Source organism: Alligator mississippiensis, chromosome 3 (genome assembly GCF_030867095.1).
Source record: "Alligator mississippiensis isolate rAllMis1 chromosome 3, rAllMis1, whole genome shotgun sequence".
Taxonomy (NCBI): Eukaryota; Metazoa; Chordata; order Crocodylia; family Alligatoridae; genus Alligator; species Alligator mississippiensis.
In genome coordinates, this window is record NC_081826.1 from 154,067,705 (window position 1) to 154,087,418 (window position 19,714).

General features: G+C 43.3%; 1 protein-coding gene across 7 annotated transcripts in view; it reads left to right on the forward strand.

The window, feature by feature from the left end:
* The window catches only part of PIGG (phosphatidylinositol glycan anchor biosynthesis class G), a 292,922-nt gene that overhangs the window by 136,150 nt on the left and 137,058 nt on the right, over positions 1 to 19,714 (forward strand). For 6 of the 7 annotated variants that reach the window (XR_009460921.1, XM_059724553.1, XM_059724554.1 and 3 more), the window contains one exon: positions 6,202 to 6,365. Coding sequence is in view for 6 of the 7 variants with exons in the window: in XM_059724553.1 (XP_059580536.1) it covers positions 6,202 to 6,365 (164 nt within the window). In the remaining variant the exon portion in view is untranslated. Of the gene's footprint in view, positions 1 to 6,201; positions 6,366 to 19,714 lie in introns of those variants that run through there. The other variant, XM_019490733.2, reaches the window with a different exon arrangement.

The following is a 19,714-nucleotide window of genomic DNA, read 5'->3' on the forward strand; positions in this document are numbered from 1 at the left end:
CTTGTTGCCAAGAAGGCTGACAGCATACTGGGCTGCATTGGTAGGTGTGTTGCCAGTAGATCAAGGGAAGTGATTTTTCTGTTCTATTTAGCATTGGTGAAGCCACATCTGGAGTACTGTGTTCAGTTTTGGGCCCCACATTATAGAAAGGATGTGGACAAATTGGAGAGAGTCCAGCAGAAGGCAGCAGAAATGGTGAGGGGACTGGGGCACATGACTTATTAGGAAAGACTGAGGGAACTGGGTTTATTTAGTCTAGAGAAGAGGAGATGGAGAGGGGACTTAATAGCATGCTTCAACTACCTGAAGGGGGTTTGAAAGAGGATGGAACTAGGCTGTTTTCAGTGGTGGCAGATGACAAAACAAGGAGCAATGGTCTCATGTTGCAACAAGGGAAGTTTAGGTTGGATATTAGGAAAAACTTTCTCACTGGGCTGGTGATGAAACACTGGAATGGGTTACCTAGATAGGTGGTGGAATCTTCATCCTTTTGGGTTACTTTTTTAAATCCAAAATTGGGAATTTGTTGTCAAAGAAAACCAGGATATCTGTTTATAAGAGGCTGATGAAAAGAAATTTCTGGTAAGGATCTGCCCTAGCTTATCAGATAGGAAATGTACAAGCTCTAGGTTAGTAACAGGTTAGTAAAGGTATCTTTGATAAGTAAATTTGGCAGCACAAGTAAGAGAGGAGTCAAATCACATGGGGATTGAACCTCTCTTCCTGTAATGCATGAAGGACAAATTAGATTTGAGAATTGTTAGCCATGGTTCCCTCTGAGGATTTGTTAGAAAAAATATTTTATATGTAACAACCAGGCTAAAATTTTGGAGAAGGATTAATTTGCCAGCGCAGGGATCAGCAGGAAATTGAGGGGTGTTACTTAAGTGAAGATGGAGAAAACTGGTTGGCTTTTTAGTTTTGCATTGCTTTTTCAAGTTTAATTGTTCTGGTTCATTAGAAAATGAAGAAGACAAAATATAAAAGATTATGATCTTAACGAAGAGGCATGAAGCTTAATGCTATTATGTCAGTGCCTTATTTATGTCAGGATGTTATTGCATATCAACAGTTTTGGGAGCCTCTTGATGAATTTTTCAACATTTTGGACTGATCAATGATATTTTCCTCAGACACAGGCCATCTGCATCTCCCAGGTGATCATTCATTCCTTGGAAATGTCCCCTGCATTTAATCATTGCTTCTTAATTCAGAGCATATAGTGACAGTAAATGCAAATGTTATTGTGGTCTCCATTAATTATAGAGTACCTTAAAAATTAAATGCCACCATCTTTATGGTAAAGCTTGTTGTTCACAGTCCATGACAACTTAATTTTAAATGTCTTTTAAAAGTCTCCACTTCTGGCAAAATCAGCTGAAGTAACTTCAGAACCATTGTTTATCTTATTTGAGAACTTGTGGTGGTCAAATGAGGGCCTGGCAAATATTGCCCATCTTTCAGAAAGAAACAAAGCAGGATCTGGGAGATTACAGACTGGTCTTCCCGCCTTCAGTATCTGGAAAGATCATGGAGCATGTCTTCGAGAAATCTGTTCTGAAGCACCTAGAGAACAGGGTGATCAGACATAGCCAGTGTGGATTCACCAAGAACAAGTCATGCCTGTCCAAATTGATTTCCTTCTATGATGAAGTGACAGGTTTTGTAGATGGGGAGAGAGAGTTGTGGATGTGATATAGCTTAACTTTAGCTTACAGCAGGCAACTTTCTCATTAGTAAGCTAAGGAAATACAGACTAGATGAAAGTGCTATAAGATAGATACATAACTGGTTGGATCATAATGCTCAATGAGTAGTCATCAATGTTTCAATGCCTAGTTGGGAGAAAGTATCAAGTAGGGTTCCCCAGGGGTCTGTCCTGGTTTCAGTATTGTTTAACATCTTTATTAATGATGATTTGGGGGAGGGGATTGAGTGACACCAAGTTGGTTGGAGTTGCAAGTACTAGAAGGCAGAGTTGGGATTCAAAATGACCTGGATAGACTGGAGAAATGGTCCAAAACCAATCAGATGAAATCTTCTTACAATAACTTCATGGTGGTCTAAGAAACTACTCTCTAATGGGCAGGAAAGCAGAGTGGTCCCAATCATTAAAGTATTTTATGAAATTGAGGCCTTATTTAAAAAATTGGGGTCATGAAGGTGCAGCCTGCAGATATCTTTTACTCTCCTACAAAAGACTGGTACTCTGATGTGCAGTAATGATCCAGCCTTCACCAAAACTTCTTGATCGCAGATAACAGTTGCAATTCCAGTGGTAATCCTTTAGATGTGTTGGTTGTTTGTTCTAGACTCTTTTCCCCTAGTAGTGAACAGCAGAATCAATAGAGGTACGTAGCTAACTGAGTGGAGCACTAACCTCATTAGGAATTAGAGAATTCCTGTAAGTGTTTGTGCTAGTCTGCTGAAGTGTTCTGTTTCTCTGCCTGTTGCAGCAAGCAGCACTGGACCCTAAGGCACATGTCTTACTACTTTATTCCAAATTTTTGCCCTGATTTAATGAGTTTAAGTGTGTTATTTAATAAAAACTTTTGCACATTCAATTTAATAAGTCCTGAATTAATTATCTAGTCCAGTTCTGATTAGAATCCCAGGTGGTTGTTGAAAAAGTGAAACTTCAGAACGTTCATTGATCCCTGAACCCAAGTAAAATATGCAGGTCTGACCAGACAGGCCTGGATGGTTTCTGTGTTCCTTGCATCCTGTACTTGTCAATCTGTAAGTCAAATGGCTGAAGCTTCATAAAATCAATGGACCGGAAGGAACCTGGAAGATCATCAAGTCCAGTCCCCTGCCATAGGCAGGAGGTTAATGAGCTAAAACTAGCTCAACGAGGTGCTTATCCACTCTTCTTGAATACCTCCAAGGATGGTGACTACATCACCTCTGCTGGGAGTGTGTTCCAGGTTCTAGTTACCCTTACAGAGAAGAAGTTCTTCCTTATGTCCAGTCTAAATATTCCCTCTGTTAGTTTGTGTCCATTGGTCCTTGTGCTCCCAAGGGGTACCTTCCTGAAGAGTTGCTCCCCCAGATCTTGGTGCTCCCCCCTGACATTCTTGTAGGTGGCTATTAAGTTACCTCTCAGCCTCCTCTTACTCCAGCTGAACAAGCCTAGTTCCTGGAGTCTCTCCTCATATGGCCTGTCCTGCAGGCCCGTGATCATATGGGTGGCCCTTCTCTGCTCACGAGCTTATCCGCATCCTTCTTGAAGTGCGGTGTCCAAAACTGGTCACAGTACTTCAGTTGCGGCCTCACCAGCTTTGAGTAGAGATGGAGAAGCACCTCTCTGGATCTGTTGGCAATACATCGGCTGATGTATGCCAGAGTTCTATTCATGCTGCTGGCAGCTTCATCGCACTGTTGGCTCATATTCATCTTCTGGCTAACTGTGACCCCCAGGTCCTGTTCAGATGCTGTGCCAGCCAATGGGCTGCCGCCTATCCTATAGTTATGGTGAAGGTTCTTCCTATCCAGATGAAGGACCCAGCACTTTTCCCTGTTGGACCTCATCTGATTCTGATCATCCCATAGAACCAGCCTGTCTAGGTCATCTTGGATCCTTGCCCTATCCTCTGGTGTGTCCCCACAGCTTGGTATTGTTGGCAAACTTAATCATACAGCATTCCACCCCTTCGTCGAAGTCATCAATAAATATGTTAAAAAACATGGGTCCGAGCACCGATCCCTGTGGGACACCACAGGAGACAGCCCCCCAGGAAGAGGCCTTTCCATTGATAACAACTCTCTGGGGCTGGCCTCTGAGCCAGTTATCTGCCCACCTCACCATAGGCTGGTCCAGGTCAGTACCCTCCAGTTTAATGGACAGAATTTCATGGGAGACAGAGGCAAAGGCCTTACTGAAGTCAAGGTAAATGATGTCTACCTCATGCCCCTTGCCCAGCTGGTTAGTTACCTGGTCATAAAAGGACACCAGGTTTGTTAGGCATGATCTACCCTCCATACAGCCGTGCTGGTTATTTCTTAATACCCTGTCAGTTACAAACTTGTGATTGATGGCTTCCTTAACAATTTTTTCAAAAGTTTTTCCTAGGACTGAAGTCACACTGACTGGTCTGTAGTTTGCAGGGTCATCCCTCCTCCCTTTCTTAAAGATTGGTATTATGTTGGCCCCCTTCCAGTCATCCAGGGCCACTCCTGAGTTCCACGATTTTTCAGATAACTTTACCTGAGGCCCTGCTGTGAGTTAAGCCAGTTCTTTTAGGACTCTTGTATGTAGGTGATGTGGCCCAGCGGACTTGAAAACATCCAGTTGTTCCAAGAGGACCCTCACCTGGTTGCAGCTGATTTCATGTTGTCTGTTGACTTCCACATATTCCCTGGGCCTCTGGAGGGGTGCACAGCTCCTTTTAGCTTTCTGGAGTCCTGATGTGAAGTAACCATTTAGGAGCTCTGCCTTTTTGTGGGGTTCTACTGTGGACTGCCCCTCTGTATTCAGTAGAGGTCCCACAGTGGAGCTCAATTTTTTTTCTTGCTCCCTATTTACCTGTAGAAGGACTTTTTGTTGTTCTTAATTTCAGATGCTAGCTTGATCTCCATGCCTGCTTTGGCTTTCTGTATCTCATACCTGCAGACCCTGGTTATATGAGTGAACTCTTCTCTGGAGGGTGATCCTTTTTTCCATTGCCTATATGTGTCCTTTTTCCTTTTCAAAAGTTCTCTAATATCTCTGTTGAGAAGTGAGTCTCTTGGCTCCTTTCCTGCTTTTTGGTCTCATGGGAATGACTTATTTTTGAGTAGAAAGGATTGCTCCCTTGAGGCGGCACCGTTGCTCCTGAAACCCCAAATCCTCCAGTTGGTGGTCTCAGAGGGCCTTTCTGACTAGACTCCCGAGTTCGCTATTGTCTGCCATTCTTAAATTGAGGATCGCTGTTCTACTGGTTGAAATCCTAGCCTTCTGGTGGACGGTGAACCTAATCAGATCACGGTCACTGTCACCCAGGGTACCACCAATCCTCAGCTTCCCTACCATGTCCTCCCCTTTGGCAAGCACTAAATCCAGAGTGGCTTCCCCCCTAGTCAGTCCTTCAACAACCTGTGACAGAAACAGGTCATCAGTAGTTGCCAAGAAATTGGCTGACCTGCTGGAGCTGGCCAAATGGTCCCCTCCAACAGATATCAGTGTAGTTGAAGTCATCCATGACAATCAGGTCTTTAGTGTTGACTGCATCAGCCAGTTCCCTGGAGAAATGCCTGATCATACTCCTCTTCTTGGGAGGGAGGCCTGTAGTAGACTTCCACCATCAGGTCTCCCTCTCCCAAGCCCCCTTGTATCTTGACCCAGAAGGTCTCAAGGGACCTCTCTCTGCTGTCAAATATGACCTGCAAGGAGGGGTACCACTCTTTCACATAGAGGGCCACCCCTCCTCACTTCTTCCCAATGCAATCCTTCCTCTAGAGCCTATAGCCATTAATATGCACTGCCCAATCATGCATGTCATTCCACCAGGTCTGTTAACCCTATGAGGTCAAAGTTTGTAGAAGTGCTCCTGATCTGTGGATGATTGCTGTGGAGTTTTGCTTTTTAAACTTTTATTCCACGTAGACATAACTGTTCACAGAATTACTGCCCTGCTAATTTTATTTTTTATCCAAGTTCAGTGAGGGGGAAATGTAAGACTTGGTAAGTAACTTAACAAAGGATATGTGATAATCCGGTTAGGTGTGCTAACTTGTATAATATTGTTTAGCCCTTCACTAGAACCCTTAAACTAGTAACACCCTCTTCTCTGGGGGCAGGGAATGATTAAATCTCTCTGTATCGCTCCAGTCCTGAGAGTTAATTATAGAACTTTCTTTTTGAATTATTTATAGTGAAAGTGTGGCATTTTTTCAGGGCCAAGACTGAAACTCTCCAAATGCATTTCACTTTGTTGCTCATTTAGATGTTTTCATGATATAATTTATTAAACAAGAAGCAGATGTTTTTGATGAAAACAAAATAGGACTAGTAAATAGAAAGCCACCTTTTTATTTTGGTGTTCCTTGTTTGTATGCTGAAGTAGAACCTCTTGTTTGTAAGCTGCTTTAAATTCATAAGCAACAAACACTGATGTTGTAAAGTGGCTCAAAAGATGAGACCATTTAAATGTTATGTTAATTAACCTATACTTTTCTATTTTTCCTGGCAAATATCAAAATAATATTACTTTATATTTACAGGGAAATTCAAATAGCATCACTACAGTGGATGTTTCAGCTGGTTTTGTGGGGCTAGACAACTATGTGGAAATACCAGCAATTTTCCTTACAACATTTGCAACATTTGCTGGACCTTTCCTGTGGGCCATTCACTTGCTGTGCTACTTGAGCTCTGAAGGTAGCAGGTAATTATGTTTGAAGTAAAAGCTGCTGAAAAATTAACCATGAAATTATCCTCCATGCAGGAAAATTCACCCAAGTGATATTAACCAGCTTTAAAAATTCAGCTTAAGTAGCTTTAAAAAACTTGCCTTTTCACTTAGTTATTTTTGTGATAGTGGAAATACAGTGGATAGTGGAAAATTATTTTCTTTCTGTTGGAGTTTGAATTAACCGAGCTGTTCTGATATTATTCTGTCCAGAGAGGCCAAACAGAGAGATGTTTGGTAATTTCACAGACCTCTCATTCGCCTTGTAAGTTCCTCGCAGTGGTCAATGAGTTTGATTTACTAGATTATGCAAAATTTCATTATGTATCACTTAGAAATACCACTATGATTTAAAATAACTCATGTTAGCATCCAGTTTACTGGAAACAGAAAAATAAAACATATTTGCCAAGTCAAATGCATTTTATGCAGTTAGTTATTATAGGGTTAGTTGTAGCCAAAGTTTTCATTTACTTGAAGTTTTATGGAAATCTTATGGGGAGAATGGATTAAGAAACATGAAGTAAGTTGGTTAATTGTATTCAACTTGTTAAAAAATTTCATGGATTTATATCATTACAAAGCATCAGTTGAATCTAGAAAGAATGCATTCTGTTTTGGTTTTAAAGAATTCATTCAAGAAAATATTACATGTTTAATATTGCTGCTAGTTTTTAGACATTTTAAAATGTTTAGTTCTATAAAAAGGGATTGTTATTCTAGACCTAGTACATAATCAGTATAATCAGGAACAGATTTACACTGAATTATGTTGATGCTGTTGTAAATTGAATGGCTGAATTTCAAATACTAGGATATATTTAGATTTAAATTGCAAATACTTTTCAGACACATCATTTACTTGCTGAAATCCAGCTGCATTGTTGTTTGCTCCTGTAACAGCTGATATCACAGACATTTACAAGCATACAGTTGGATATTCTGCATCTGCATAATGAGCCTGTGATCTCTTTAACAATTTCCACAGAAAAGAGGAACCCTAACCTGTGGTCTGAGCAAATAAGTAAGGGGGAATTTTAGGCAGTTTATGTAAACTTGTAGTTAACTACCACACATCTAGAGAGGAACTGAAGTTTACTTAATCCTTCAGGAACAGCTAACATATGTACTTATTAATAGCATGAAATGGCTGCAATTTTTAAATGGATGATGTGAACCTAGAAATTGGGGATATTTTCCTGGGTAACATTAAAAATGTCTGTCACTTGTTTGCCTTGCACCAAATGTCAAGTGTTCAAGTCCCTCCTGGAATGGACCATCTAGCACACTGGTATCAAATTCAGCCAACTCTGCAAGATAGATGAGGATTGCTGGGCCAATCTGCAGGCTGGATTGACTGTGTGTTGCGTACAGCACCCATGATGCCAGGTCCGGCCCGTATGCTGCATGCAGAACATGCTTGCTGTGCTTTGCTCTGGTCATTGCTGTGCACATGGTGCATGGGCTGGACTTGGTGCTGCACGCAGCACAGAGGGTCACTCCAGGACATGGGATGCATGTGGTGCTCTGTCAGATTGCCCTGTGTGCTGGTTCCAGGGCTGGTTCAGATTGGGCCTCAAGCTGGTCCAGTGGGACACTGCATCCAGCCATCTCTCTGTGCTTCATGTAATGCTGGGGCTAGCATGTGCTGTCCTACCATCCCTGCATGCTGGCTCTGACACGGGTTGATCCATAACAGTGCCAGGTGTAGAGCACAGAACCAGTGTGGTACAGGTGCCACATGCAGCACACACACCCCGACCAACCTAGGGCTGGCACCTGCCCTACCCAGCATATGGGATCAGTCCAGAGACCCACTGGCTAGATCAAATGGCTCCACAGGCCAGGTTCAGCCCATGGGTCGTATTTTTGACAACCTAATATAGCAGCTTCTAGCACAAGGAGTATATTCATTCAGTTAAACACAATTTTAACAACTATTTAGTTGGTCTAATAAAAGATATCACATTTACCCAAAGAACCCTGTCTGCCAAAGTTTTAACAAGGCATTTCCCCTGACAACTACCAGTGTATTGCTGGGTTATGTTGTTCCTTTGAAACCAAAAGAGTGTTTGGTTTGATGGTTAATTCTGCCAAGTCTTATTTCAGTTCCAGGTGTGTTTCTTGTAATGTCAATGTTCTGTGGATTACAACTAGACTAATAGCATTGGCTAGAGCCAGGCAAACAGTTGGCTTATGCTGATGCTCAAAGGTCTGAACTGCAATGCCCAGTCATTGCTCGACTGTTTCCCTTTGCACAGCTCTGCAGCTTGTTTCCCCTGGCATATGATTGGCTTTTGTTTATTTATTTATTGGTTTGGTTTGATTGGGTTTGGGTCTAATGCTGCAGCATGTTTTGTGTCAATAGAATGCAGGTTAGCTTGCTGTAGGGCCTGCAAGATCTTTAGTACTAAGGATTTGTTTGGATCTGGATTCTGTCAGTGCTGTGAGGGTGGGTTTGTGTACCTTAACCTTTAAAGCAAGGTCTTGTAATCAGTGGTGTAATGGCTATCTTCTGCCCTGACTCTACTTCCCTTGGGCTTAAATCAAGAAACTGAAGAGGGGAAAGAGGTAAATTACTCTGAACAGTTTGTTAAATGCATTAGAACTCTATTAAAAAATATATTTTTTGTGCTGTCATAATTTTTGATACAGGTTTCTTGTTGAGTCTTTTTGGATACATTGCCAGGTATATTTAGATCAGTAAATTGAGAGTTTTTCTTAAACTGACACAATGTTGAAAATTAAGATTTTGTACAGTGAAGTAATTTACTTACAGTCCTATCACACGTATGGAACAATACAGTGTTGGCCTCAGACACAGTATTTATAAGCTTACTTCTAAAATTAGTAATTGGTATTTATGTAGAAATTATTGCCATTTTTTTTAATTTTGTTAGGCTTTCCTATAAATATAAGATGACATGTTCACAAACAGATATATAAAACAAAACAAGAACAGAAGAAAATAAATAATAACCTAGCTCTCCTGCCTTTAGTATCCATGGAAACCCTTCAATAATGCTTTAAAGTAGTTTTGAAGCAGGCAGGGGCTGATTACATCAGTACTTTGGTGCCTAAACTTAGCCTTAACGAAGTGTTCAGTTGATAACTTGCTTAAATGCTGAAGAGAACATCCGATTTAAATAAAATGATCAGACTGATGTGGAGCATTGCATTCTGGGACCTGTACAATTGGTATATTGTGACTCAGGACTTAAAAGTAGATAGTTACCACAGACTGCATACTAGCTGGGCCATACTTTGCTCTTCATTATCCACTATAATGGATTCCATTTTTAAATCACCATTTTAAGAGGCAATAAGTAATTAATAATGATAGCATCATATGCTGCAATTAACTTTCTCATCACTGTTTGTGCCATTCAATTGTTTTCAGGTTCTTAGGAACTGGAAGAATAAGCTTAGTTTCAGGGTTTTTTGCTGGACAGCTCCTGAAACAATTTTATATCAACTAAAACCCCCACCTTGTTCTCCAAGGTGACCATGAGTTTCTGTGGTCCAGATCCAGCTGGGGGCCAGGGGTAAGTTTGACACCCCTGCCATAGCCAATGGTTTTTACACTTTTTGGACCAAAAGGCCAGTGATATTCCACTAGTGACCATATTATTATATGGCCCATTCCCCCTTTCATGCATGCATGAAATTAACAATGGCTTTTCAACCTTGATTAATGTAGGTTTCAAAGTCTTTGTATTTCTGTTAACACAGTAAATATTCAGACTGCTTGTAGATGTTTAAAACAAAAAAAAAGGAAAATAAAGTAGTGCTTTAAACTCGACATGCTCCCATGCTGAGCTCAGCACATGCCCAAAAGAGGCAGCACGTTAGTTGGACCCAGCTTGCCTAGTGTCTGTATAGATTGGACATTTTAGTAGGAGTTTTCTAATAGCTGATTGAATCAGCTTTAGCTAAAAGTGCCAGAAAGCCCCACTGAAGCACCCGATCTGTACAGAACCAGGTTGATTTAACACTACATCTTTTGGTAAAGCCTTTTTTTTTTCTTTTTAATGTCTGCAAGCAGCCTCAGTAACTATGAGGTATTTCAGCTCTTGTAGGTGGAAGTTACTTCGAGCATGTAGCATCTTATACATTGATATTTAACTTGAAACAAAAATATGTCATTTAACAAACCCAATTACTGCTAGTTTAATATGCATGCATGATCACCTTAGAGAACAAGGTAGGCATTTTAGTTGACATGAAATTGACACAATACTGACCAAATAAAATGAAGATACTATCTTGATAGCAGGCAATTTAGTACCTGTAGTAAAAAAGTTCACCTTTCAACCTCTTACCAGTTTTAGTTATGGAGCCCTCCCTTATCTTGCATCTTACCGCACAATGGGAAATTTGGGGGGATTTCAGTGGTCTTTTGGTTCAAAAAGTGTAAAAGTCATTGGTTATGGCAGAAGTCTTAAGCTCACCCCTGGCCCCCAGCTGGATCTGGACCACAGAAACTCCTTCCAGGCAGGATGGCCCTCACTCATCCTCCCTTGACACTGATAGCAATGTCTGTTGGGATCCAGGGACCCTGGATTCTGTGGCTGGCAGACCACACTCTACTGTCCACACCCCACAACTTCTAGTAGCTGACAATATCCTGCCTGGCAGCATTGTGACACCCCCTCTGAGTCCATTTATGGGGCTTGTGCCCCGCTTGCCCACTTTGTTATGCCACTCCCCCTTCATATTAATGTTAGTAGTATTATAAATAGAGAGTAATCTGTGCTGCCTGTGGGGCTGTCTGTTTGTGCTTCGGAATCATGTTGAGTTATACTGACCTTCATCTGTAGGGATGGGATGGATGTGTTGGCTACAAATAGCCAACTCGGGATCCTTAAAATTCTAGTTTATTAGGTGGATTGAAACACTAATGAAGTCAAATCATAAACCTTGGGGCTGGTCCGCGTGCGTGCACACACATGCACACACACAGTAGGGAGCTACAAGAGTCAGGTATACCTATCCCACAGGTGCTGGAGTCTGCTGTCGATGGCCAGTTGAGGCTTCTTTCAGCGTGGTGTTTTCCTCCAGAAGGGAGTCGCCGGCTGGTCCTTCTGGCTGGACAGGTCGGGTGCTGGTCAAGTTGGAGATCAAGAGGGCGCCACTGAGGGTCACTTGTCACTGCTTTTTATCTGTCCTTGGCTGACTTTGGTGACTCCCCAGTTTTCAGGTTTGCCCAATCTAGGGGTCATTGACCATCGTGGGACTTCCCCCTCGGTGGCTACTGGATGGCATCTGTCAGCCTCAGGGGTCATCCACATGTACGTGCAGGTTTGGGAGTCCGTTGATGAACTTTGAATAGGGCTCTGGGAGCAGTTCATCTGGAGATATTCAGCCCAAAAGTTGGTCCCCGGTGTTGATTAACTCAGACCAGGGCTTCTAGCCCTTGAACAGTGAAGTTTAGAGAATTCCCGGTTTCTACGTTGTCTCCTATTGATTTCTTCCATTGGCTGATCTGCAGCTTTCCTAGGTGTTAATGGCTGCCTGCTACTGTGTTATGCATTCAATCACTGATTCGCTTGCTCTTTCAGGGGCCCGCCTGATGCAGGGAAGTGACAGTTTGATTCCTGCCCTTGTTAACATTGTTACAATGTATAACTTCCGAAACTAAACACATTTAGTTAAAAGGTGAGGAATATAAAATATAAGCTACAAGAGTAGTGCCATGGCACACAAATAGATAAAAATACCAAAATACAAGGGGAGATACAAAATACACACATGCAAACTTTAAAACACACTTCTTTATCTTGTACTGAAAGGAAGAGGAAGGAAGAAAAGGTAGAAGAAGAGAAACATATCCAAAGAGGGGAGAGCAAATGCAGGCAGGAGGAAAAGGGGGCTTTCTGCTACAGATGTTTTTGACCGGACAGTCAGCTTGACCTGTAGTGGTTCTTCTGCAGGGCTTCACCTCCCCTACACCTTGCTCCTTTCCTCTTGTGCTGATAGTCACTATTTTTCATGGATGGTGACTGGAGACTATTCTTCGCTTCTCGCTCTCCAGTTTTTGACTCGCAATGTCTGGTTCTCCTTCTCTGCCTGTTCAGCCATAAGCATTCTTCTTCTCTGCTCTGTTCTGCTCTGCTCTGCTCTGCCTGGCAGCTATAAGCATTCTTATCAAATCAACCAAAAGCATCCCAGGGAACTCATTCACCCTTCTTTCCCTTTGGAGGTCTTCTGCCCCAGACTACTTCACTAGTCCCCTTTATGAGAACAGGGTTCAGCTTTTCTGAACTCTGAATTAAATCTTCTGAGAAGTATTTTTCACTTTTTTCTTCCCCTCAGTATTCTCTGGTATGGATGAACCAAATTAAAGGGGGGACCTCGTAGCTGTGGCCCTTGATCCCCTCTTTTACTTTCCCAACCAAACATTATGAATGAATCCCTCAGATTTCTTCTCCCTGTTCTTAGATATGCTCTGCCCTAGACTTCAGGTTCTTGCTTGGTTCTTCTTACCAGCAGGACATGTTAGAACCCTTTTCTTTAATCTGTCTGCCTCAGTTTTCCCCTCATTCCCCACTCTTCCCAGGAGGCTGACCTACTTTCTCTCTCTCTCCTTCCTTCCCTTGGCTAGTTTACCAACCATTCCTTAAGGGTGTTCTTCCCCTTGTGATCTCAACTTGGGGCTCCTGTGGGGCTGACCCACTATCCATATTTACTTAGCTTTTGGTTGGGGGGGGGGGGGTCAATCCTAGCTCAGACTGGTCCTGGTCCCTGCAGCTCCCAAAGGTCTGGCATGAAGTGCTTCTCCTCCAGGGTCTTCCTTCCTTGCTGGTTCTTCTGTTCTTTTTCTGCTCTATGGACACCGAACACTGAGTTCTTTCAGCATCTTCCTTTTAAATTGCCCGCTCCCTGTTGTGGGCCAATCAGGGCTGGCTCCCTGGAGCATGTGTCCTTGCACTCCCAGGATTGCTGGCAGAAGTGGCTTCCTGTGCTCCAGACCCACGCCACATGTCCAGATCCAGACAAGTGAGTTCTTCGCTGGCATGGCTGGTCCCACGGGAGCATGGCCATGACAGGGACCGTGTTCCTGCCACACTGTCCCATCCAAGTTTTGCCTCTTCAATGGCATCAGATCAGTAGTCTGGCCAGCATGAAATCTGCACAAGAAAACATATGCATGTCACCTTTATGTGTTGTGTTGTGGAAATGGTCTGGAACTAGTAATATGTATTAATGTTTTGGTAGAAGACCTACAGAGAGTATTCCTTGTTTACTTTGTGGTTCCATGACAGACTGCAGGCGTGCACTAATGACTTTCCTTTAAAGCTAACCTGGCATGATTGACATCTTTCTAGTCATTCCTCTGCAGTGTTGCTAAGCAGAGATGTTGACTTTTCCAGTTAGATCTCCTGGCCCTGTCCCTCCCTGAAAATAAGAACTGCCACTTACTGGGTCAGACCATTGGTCTATTTTGGCCAGTATTCTATGTCACACAGGGGCAGAGAGTGGATGCTGAAAGGAAGAGTGTACAGGGTTTTTCTTTTTCCTCTGTTCCTCTACCACTTGCAGCCTTCAGCAGTTAAGGTCTAGGGAGTTCTGATTCAGAGGCTGTACCCCAAATTCCCACATTCAATAGCTAATAAGAACATAAGATTCCAATTATTGTCGAACAGACTGTAAGTTAAGGCAGGCTTTGGCCACTTGTTTCAAAATGAAAACTGGTCTAGCCAAATAGAAGTGTCACAAATAAATGACAAATCATACCTAAGCTAACTGCAACATAAATGTCATTCACTTCATTTATGGACCAGCAATGCAGCAGTATTTTAGGAGATAAAACAATTGTGAAAATGTCTGGGAAAAGTAGTGAGCACTAAATTTAGAAATATGTAACTATTTTTTTAAACTTGAGGCATGTACAAGAGATTTTTGTTTGAGGCATAATTTTGTTAGGTATTGTGTGTTTGAGATAAGATTTGTCCTATAGTAGTACCTAAGGACTCCACTGTGTGAAGCACTCTGTACATGTATAACAAAAATGATAAATAGTTGACCAAAATTGTAATCTAGATTCATGCTCCTTCATTGTTACCTTGCTGTTTGAAAATTTCCACTGAAATCAATGGAATTACTATCAGGGAAAGTTTCTAATTAATATATGGTAGAGGGGGGCAGAATTTATGCCCCACTTATTGGATGTCTTCATTGATTTTAAATTAAGATCACCTGCAGATGACCTCTGGTTTATTTGCCTCAGCCAAAAACTCTGATTTTGACTTTAGGTCATCTGCCTTCTTGTTTCTTTTTCCCTTATCTTGCCTGTGGGAAACATGTTCAGTAAGGCATGGTGCAGTTTGCCAAGCAGTCTTGCGATTTGCACTCTCTCTGCAGACACACCAGCTGCTACTTAGTGTGCTTTGGAGATTGCCCTTGTGCGTGGTGTAGCTTTGCATTACAAAAACCTCAATCTCTGATCCTTTATTCCTAAATAAGACTTCCTTATCCTTGGAGGCTTTATTTCTCTAGCCTTTGCAGCTGGCATTGGAAATGTTGCTCTCAAAAAAATAGCTTATTAAATTTAATACGGGCAATAACTGTGCCTGTTAGCAGCATCAGCTCTTAATGCTAATACTGTTAATTGGCCATAAGCATGGCCAGCATAAAGAACTTCTTCACTAAATTTGACTGATTTTTGGTTATATTGCTCAGGAAACCAATATTTATCCAAGGAATGTTAAAAGTCTAGACAGTGTCTTTTAACGTTAGGAAAACTTGAAATGTCTCTCAGAAAATCTCTAGAAAGGAAGAGGAATAATGAAAGGAAGAAAGCTTGTTAGATTTTGCTTCTCTAATCCTGATTTATGGATTCCACGTTAATTTCTATTGTTACTGGATTAGGGTTGTTGGAACCACATGGAGAGAAATGAGACCTTAGGTTAGAGAACATATTAACTAGGATCAAAGAGCAATGTAGAGTGATAAAAAGATGCATGGTGTTAAGGGATACTGATGGGCACCTTACAAGTTATAAAATGAAAAGGACTGAAATGTTCATGGTTTGCACAGCCCTCAGGGAGGAGGTAAATTTGCTATGGTGCTGCTATAAAGGGGATGTTAGGTTATTCAGCAGCTATTTTTTTAAACTAATGCCTTTGGAGCACTTGATGCTACAGAGTTGAGCTCAGGTAAGTCCTTGATAGATGGATAACACGTTGTTTTGTGTAACAAGAGATTGATTTTGTTAGTAAACTGTCATGCACTTGAAAGTAATTACTTGGAATCAGAAGAAGTCCATATGTGGGGTTTTCTCCCATAAAGCATTTCAACAAAAATGGTATTATAACCAAAAAATAATTGGGGCTTTAAAGATCGTTCAGTTGTAACCACAGAGGTTCACGGTTTGCTTTGAATAGCTGGAGCCAGGTATATAAGCAAAGCTCAGTCTATTGCAAATGATTTCTTTCTTACACTGTTAGTAAATGGACCAGTTCTCCTTTGTAGCAGCATTTGGTGACAGTTTGTATTGCTCCAGATGATTTTCTTTGCTATCTTTAATTCACAAACATTTTCCAGGGAGTAGTGAACATTGCCTTTTAATATGTCTCTCTCCCTTGTTTCACTGGTTTGAGTAATTAGCAGCTGTGGTTGTCAACCACCTAGATCATCTTTTGCAGCACATTTCCTTAGGCTTCTCTCTCCCACACCCACTGCTAGATCCAGAGCTCATCAGAGGGTGAGCTATGTCTTGCCATCTCACAGTCACCTGACTCTGCTATGCTAGAGCATGGACCTTGGTACAATCAGTGTGTCAGCATCATCAGCCCTGCATTGTTGCAGCTCCACAGAAGAAAACCTAAATGGGACACTCTGGAAAAAGAATCCAAAGGATAAAGAAGGCACTGCCAGAACAATAAATACTGCTGAAATTGCCTGGAAATAAAACTCTGAAGGGGTCCAAAGTTCCCAAGCATACTGTGCTTCCTGGAAAAAGAAGCAAGGTTCTACCTTATCCCCTTTTGTCCTCCAAATGAGCCTGTGAATAGATCCCTACCCACAACTAGTTTATATAGTGGGACACTGAACAAGGAGGTGAAAGTCCTCCCTACAGAGGGCCACCCTACTCTGGTTCCAGACCTGCTGGGACTTCTGCAAAATATAAAAAAACCCCAACCAACCAATCCAACCCCTGATGCATGCACACACACTGTGTATATGTACATACATACATAGAGAGAAAAGTGTAAGTTATATGCTTTCAATTCAGACTGAGACTCTCCTACCATTGCCAGAGGAGAGCTTTCTTGTATAAGCCGGGGTACTCCACTTCTGGCTCACAGGTCAAATGTGGCCCATGGAGCCATTACATCTGGTCTGTGGGGATCCCCATGGGTCTGGAAATATGATTCCAGGAGAGTGGTAGCCATTAATATGGTCACCTTTCCCCCATGGGGCTGGGTTGGGGCCTGGCCATGCCCCCCACCCATAGGGCTAGGTTATGCCTCCTTCCCTCCTGCAGGGCCAGTTTGGGCTTGGCCATGCCTTTCCCATACCCGCCCCCCCGGGCTGTACCATGGCTCCTTCTCCTGCAGGTTTTGGCCATGTCCCCTTCCCCCGAGGCGCACCCCCTCCCCCCATGCAGGGGCAGGCCATGCCTCCTTCCCTCCCTGGGCTACAATTGGATTGGCTTCCCCCTACCCCCTTCCATGTAGGATTCAACCAGAGGTAGCACTCTCCCAGACTTGGACTTGGCCAAAAGAGATGATCTGGTGAGTGACTTGAATATAGAGGGTAGACTGGGTGACAGCGACCATGAAACCATCGTGTTCACTGTCTGTTGCAAGGCAGGCAAATCAGCTAGCAGGGTTGAAGTTTTGGACTTCAAAAAAGTGAATTTCAATAGGCTCAGGGCAATAGGTAGGGGAAGCACTGTGGGACCAGAGCCCGAAGATGAAAGGAGTTCATGAAGAGTGGTTGTTCCTCAAGGACATGATCCTTGAAGCACAAAAGAAATCCATTCCCATGTAGGGAAAAGGTAGCAGAAGGGCTGGTAAGCCCTCTTGACTTAATAGGGATATCATGGTCCTCTTGAAAAATAAGAAAGGGGCATACAAACAATGGAAGCTTTGGACAGTTCTCAAAGAGGACTATACAGCAATGGCCTGCACTTGTATGGAGCAGATTAGAAAAGCTAAGGCGGTGACTGAATTTAAACTAGCAACAGAAATCAAGGACAGCAAGAAGTCCTTTTCTAGATATGTAGGGAACAGGAGGAAAACAAATAGAAGTGTGGGGCCATTGCTTAACAACTCAGGACAACTGGTTACTGACAGTCATGAAAAAACTGAACTTCTGAATGACTACAGTAATACCTCAGTTAACAAAGTAGAGGCATTCCATGCCATCACTTCATTATCAGAAACTTTGTTACTAGAGGTAGAAATAACATAGGAGGCATAGGGATGTGTTCCAGGACTTCAGAGAAGGGGGAATACAGTAGGAAAATATCATTACTCACAAAAATAAGGTCAAATATGACTGAAAACATGAAATATGCATTATATGTGTTTGTGTGTGTGTGCGTGTGTACGTACACACACACACACATTAAATAAGATAATAAAGCAAGAAAATAACACTTACCATTGACTTCTCAGAGCTAGTGCTGTTACCACCACTGCCTTAGTCCGACTGCAGTCCTGCTCTTCCGAATTGGCAGTGGTGGGAGTCAAGCTGGCAGGAGCTACATGGGGGGGCAGGCAGGATCCCTGCTGGTTGGGACCCTGATGGACCTGGCTGTGGCTCTTGTGGCTGCGGGTTGGAAGGTTTCTTGAAATAAGCGTCAAGGGGGGACTGCCTTTCCTTCTTGAATGGCTCTGTCATGAAGCATCTCAGAGTAGCAATTCATAGCTTGTAACACAGTCCGCTTCACTGCATAGCTTTGTTCAAAGTCAGGATCATTTTCTGACAGAACCTCCATTGTATGAGAGACCTCACTCAGGCAGTCAGACAATACCTTTGTTGTCAAGAATCTCTCTGTGGGAGCCACTTCGCTGTCATCTGCATTATCCATCTCCTCCTGTCCAACCCACTGCTTAGTCAACTTTTGCAGTTCCTTGTTGGTTAGTGTCTCCCCATGGCTATCCAGCAGCTCCTGCACATCGTCAACTTCTTCGAAGCCCACTGCCTGTGCCACTTGTGCGATGTCAGTGCTAATGGCCGCAATCTCGGGCTTTAGCCCAACAAAGTCATTCACTACATCAGGCCACAATTTCTGCCAAACACCATTAAGACAGTGATCAGTCACTTCTGTCCAGGCCTCTCTGATATTGTTGATCGCCTTCATGATGTAATCCTTCCAAAAGTCCTTGATCGACTGTTGCTGACCATCATTAGCCTTGATCAGCTGGATAAATGTGTGCCTCAGGTAATAGGCTTTAAAGGTCGCTATAATGCCCTGGTCCATGAGCTGCAGAAGCTAAGTTATGTTTGGTGGAAGAAAAACAACTTCCACAAGAATGCATGTCTGAAGTGAGCCGAGGTTTGAAGGGTGGCCCGGGGTGTTGTCTAGCAACAACAATGCTTTGGGTTTGAAACCACTTTCTATGCAATAACATTATACAGGTTTCCCTTGCGTTATGCGGGTTCTATATATGCAAATTCTGTAATGACACTTTTTATACCCAAAATTCGTTATATGCAAAGTAAATTTATTCTTATGTGATTGGCATGGGTGCACTCCCCCCTCCCCCAAGCAGCTAAGTCTGTGGGGGGAGGGGAAAGGGCCACGGGGCTGGGGATCCACTCACCCCAGCCCTTGCTGCAGCTGCTCTGGGAGCAGCCAGTGCCAACTGCCTGCAGCTGCTGGGCTGTGCCTCGCCCTGAACCCCTCGGGTCTGTGCTTCTCTCCACTCACCCCAGGCCCTGCCCCGGCAGTAGCTGACAGCACCTGCCTGCACTACAGCACGGCACATCCCAGGGCCTGGGGTGAGTGGGACAAATGGAGCCCTGGCGTGTTCGGGGCATGGCGCGGCCCAGCAGCTGCAGGCAGCTGGCATCGGTTGTTCCCAGGGCCACTGCAATGGGGGCTGGGGTGAATGCGGACAAGCTGTGCCACCCCTTACCTCCTGGGCCTCTGCTTGTTCCCACTCACCCTAGCCCCTGCTGCAGCAGCCCTGGGAATGGCTGATGCCAGCTGCCTGCAGCTCTTGGGCTGCACCATACCCTGAACTCCCTGAGGCTCTGCTTGTTTCCACTCACCCCAGCCCCTCTTGCAGTGGCCTTGGGAATGGCCAATGCAAGCTGCAGAGGGAACTGTTATTGGCTGCAGGGCAGGGGGTGGGGGGGTGCGGCTC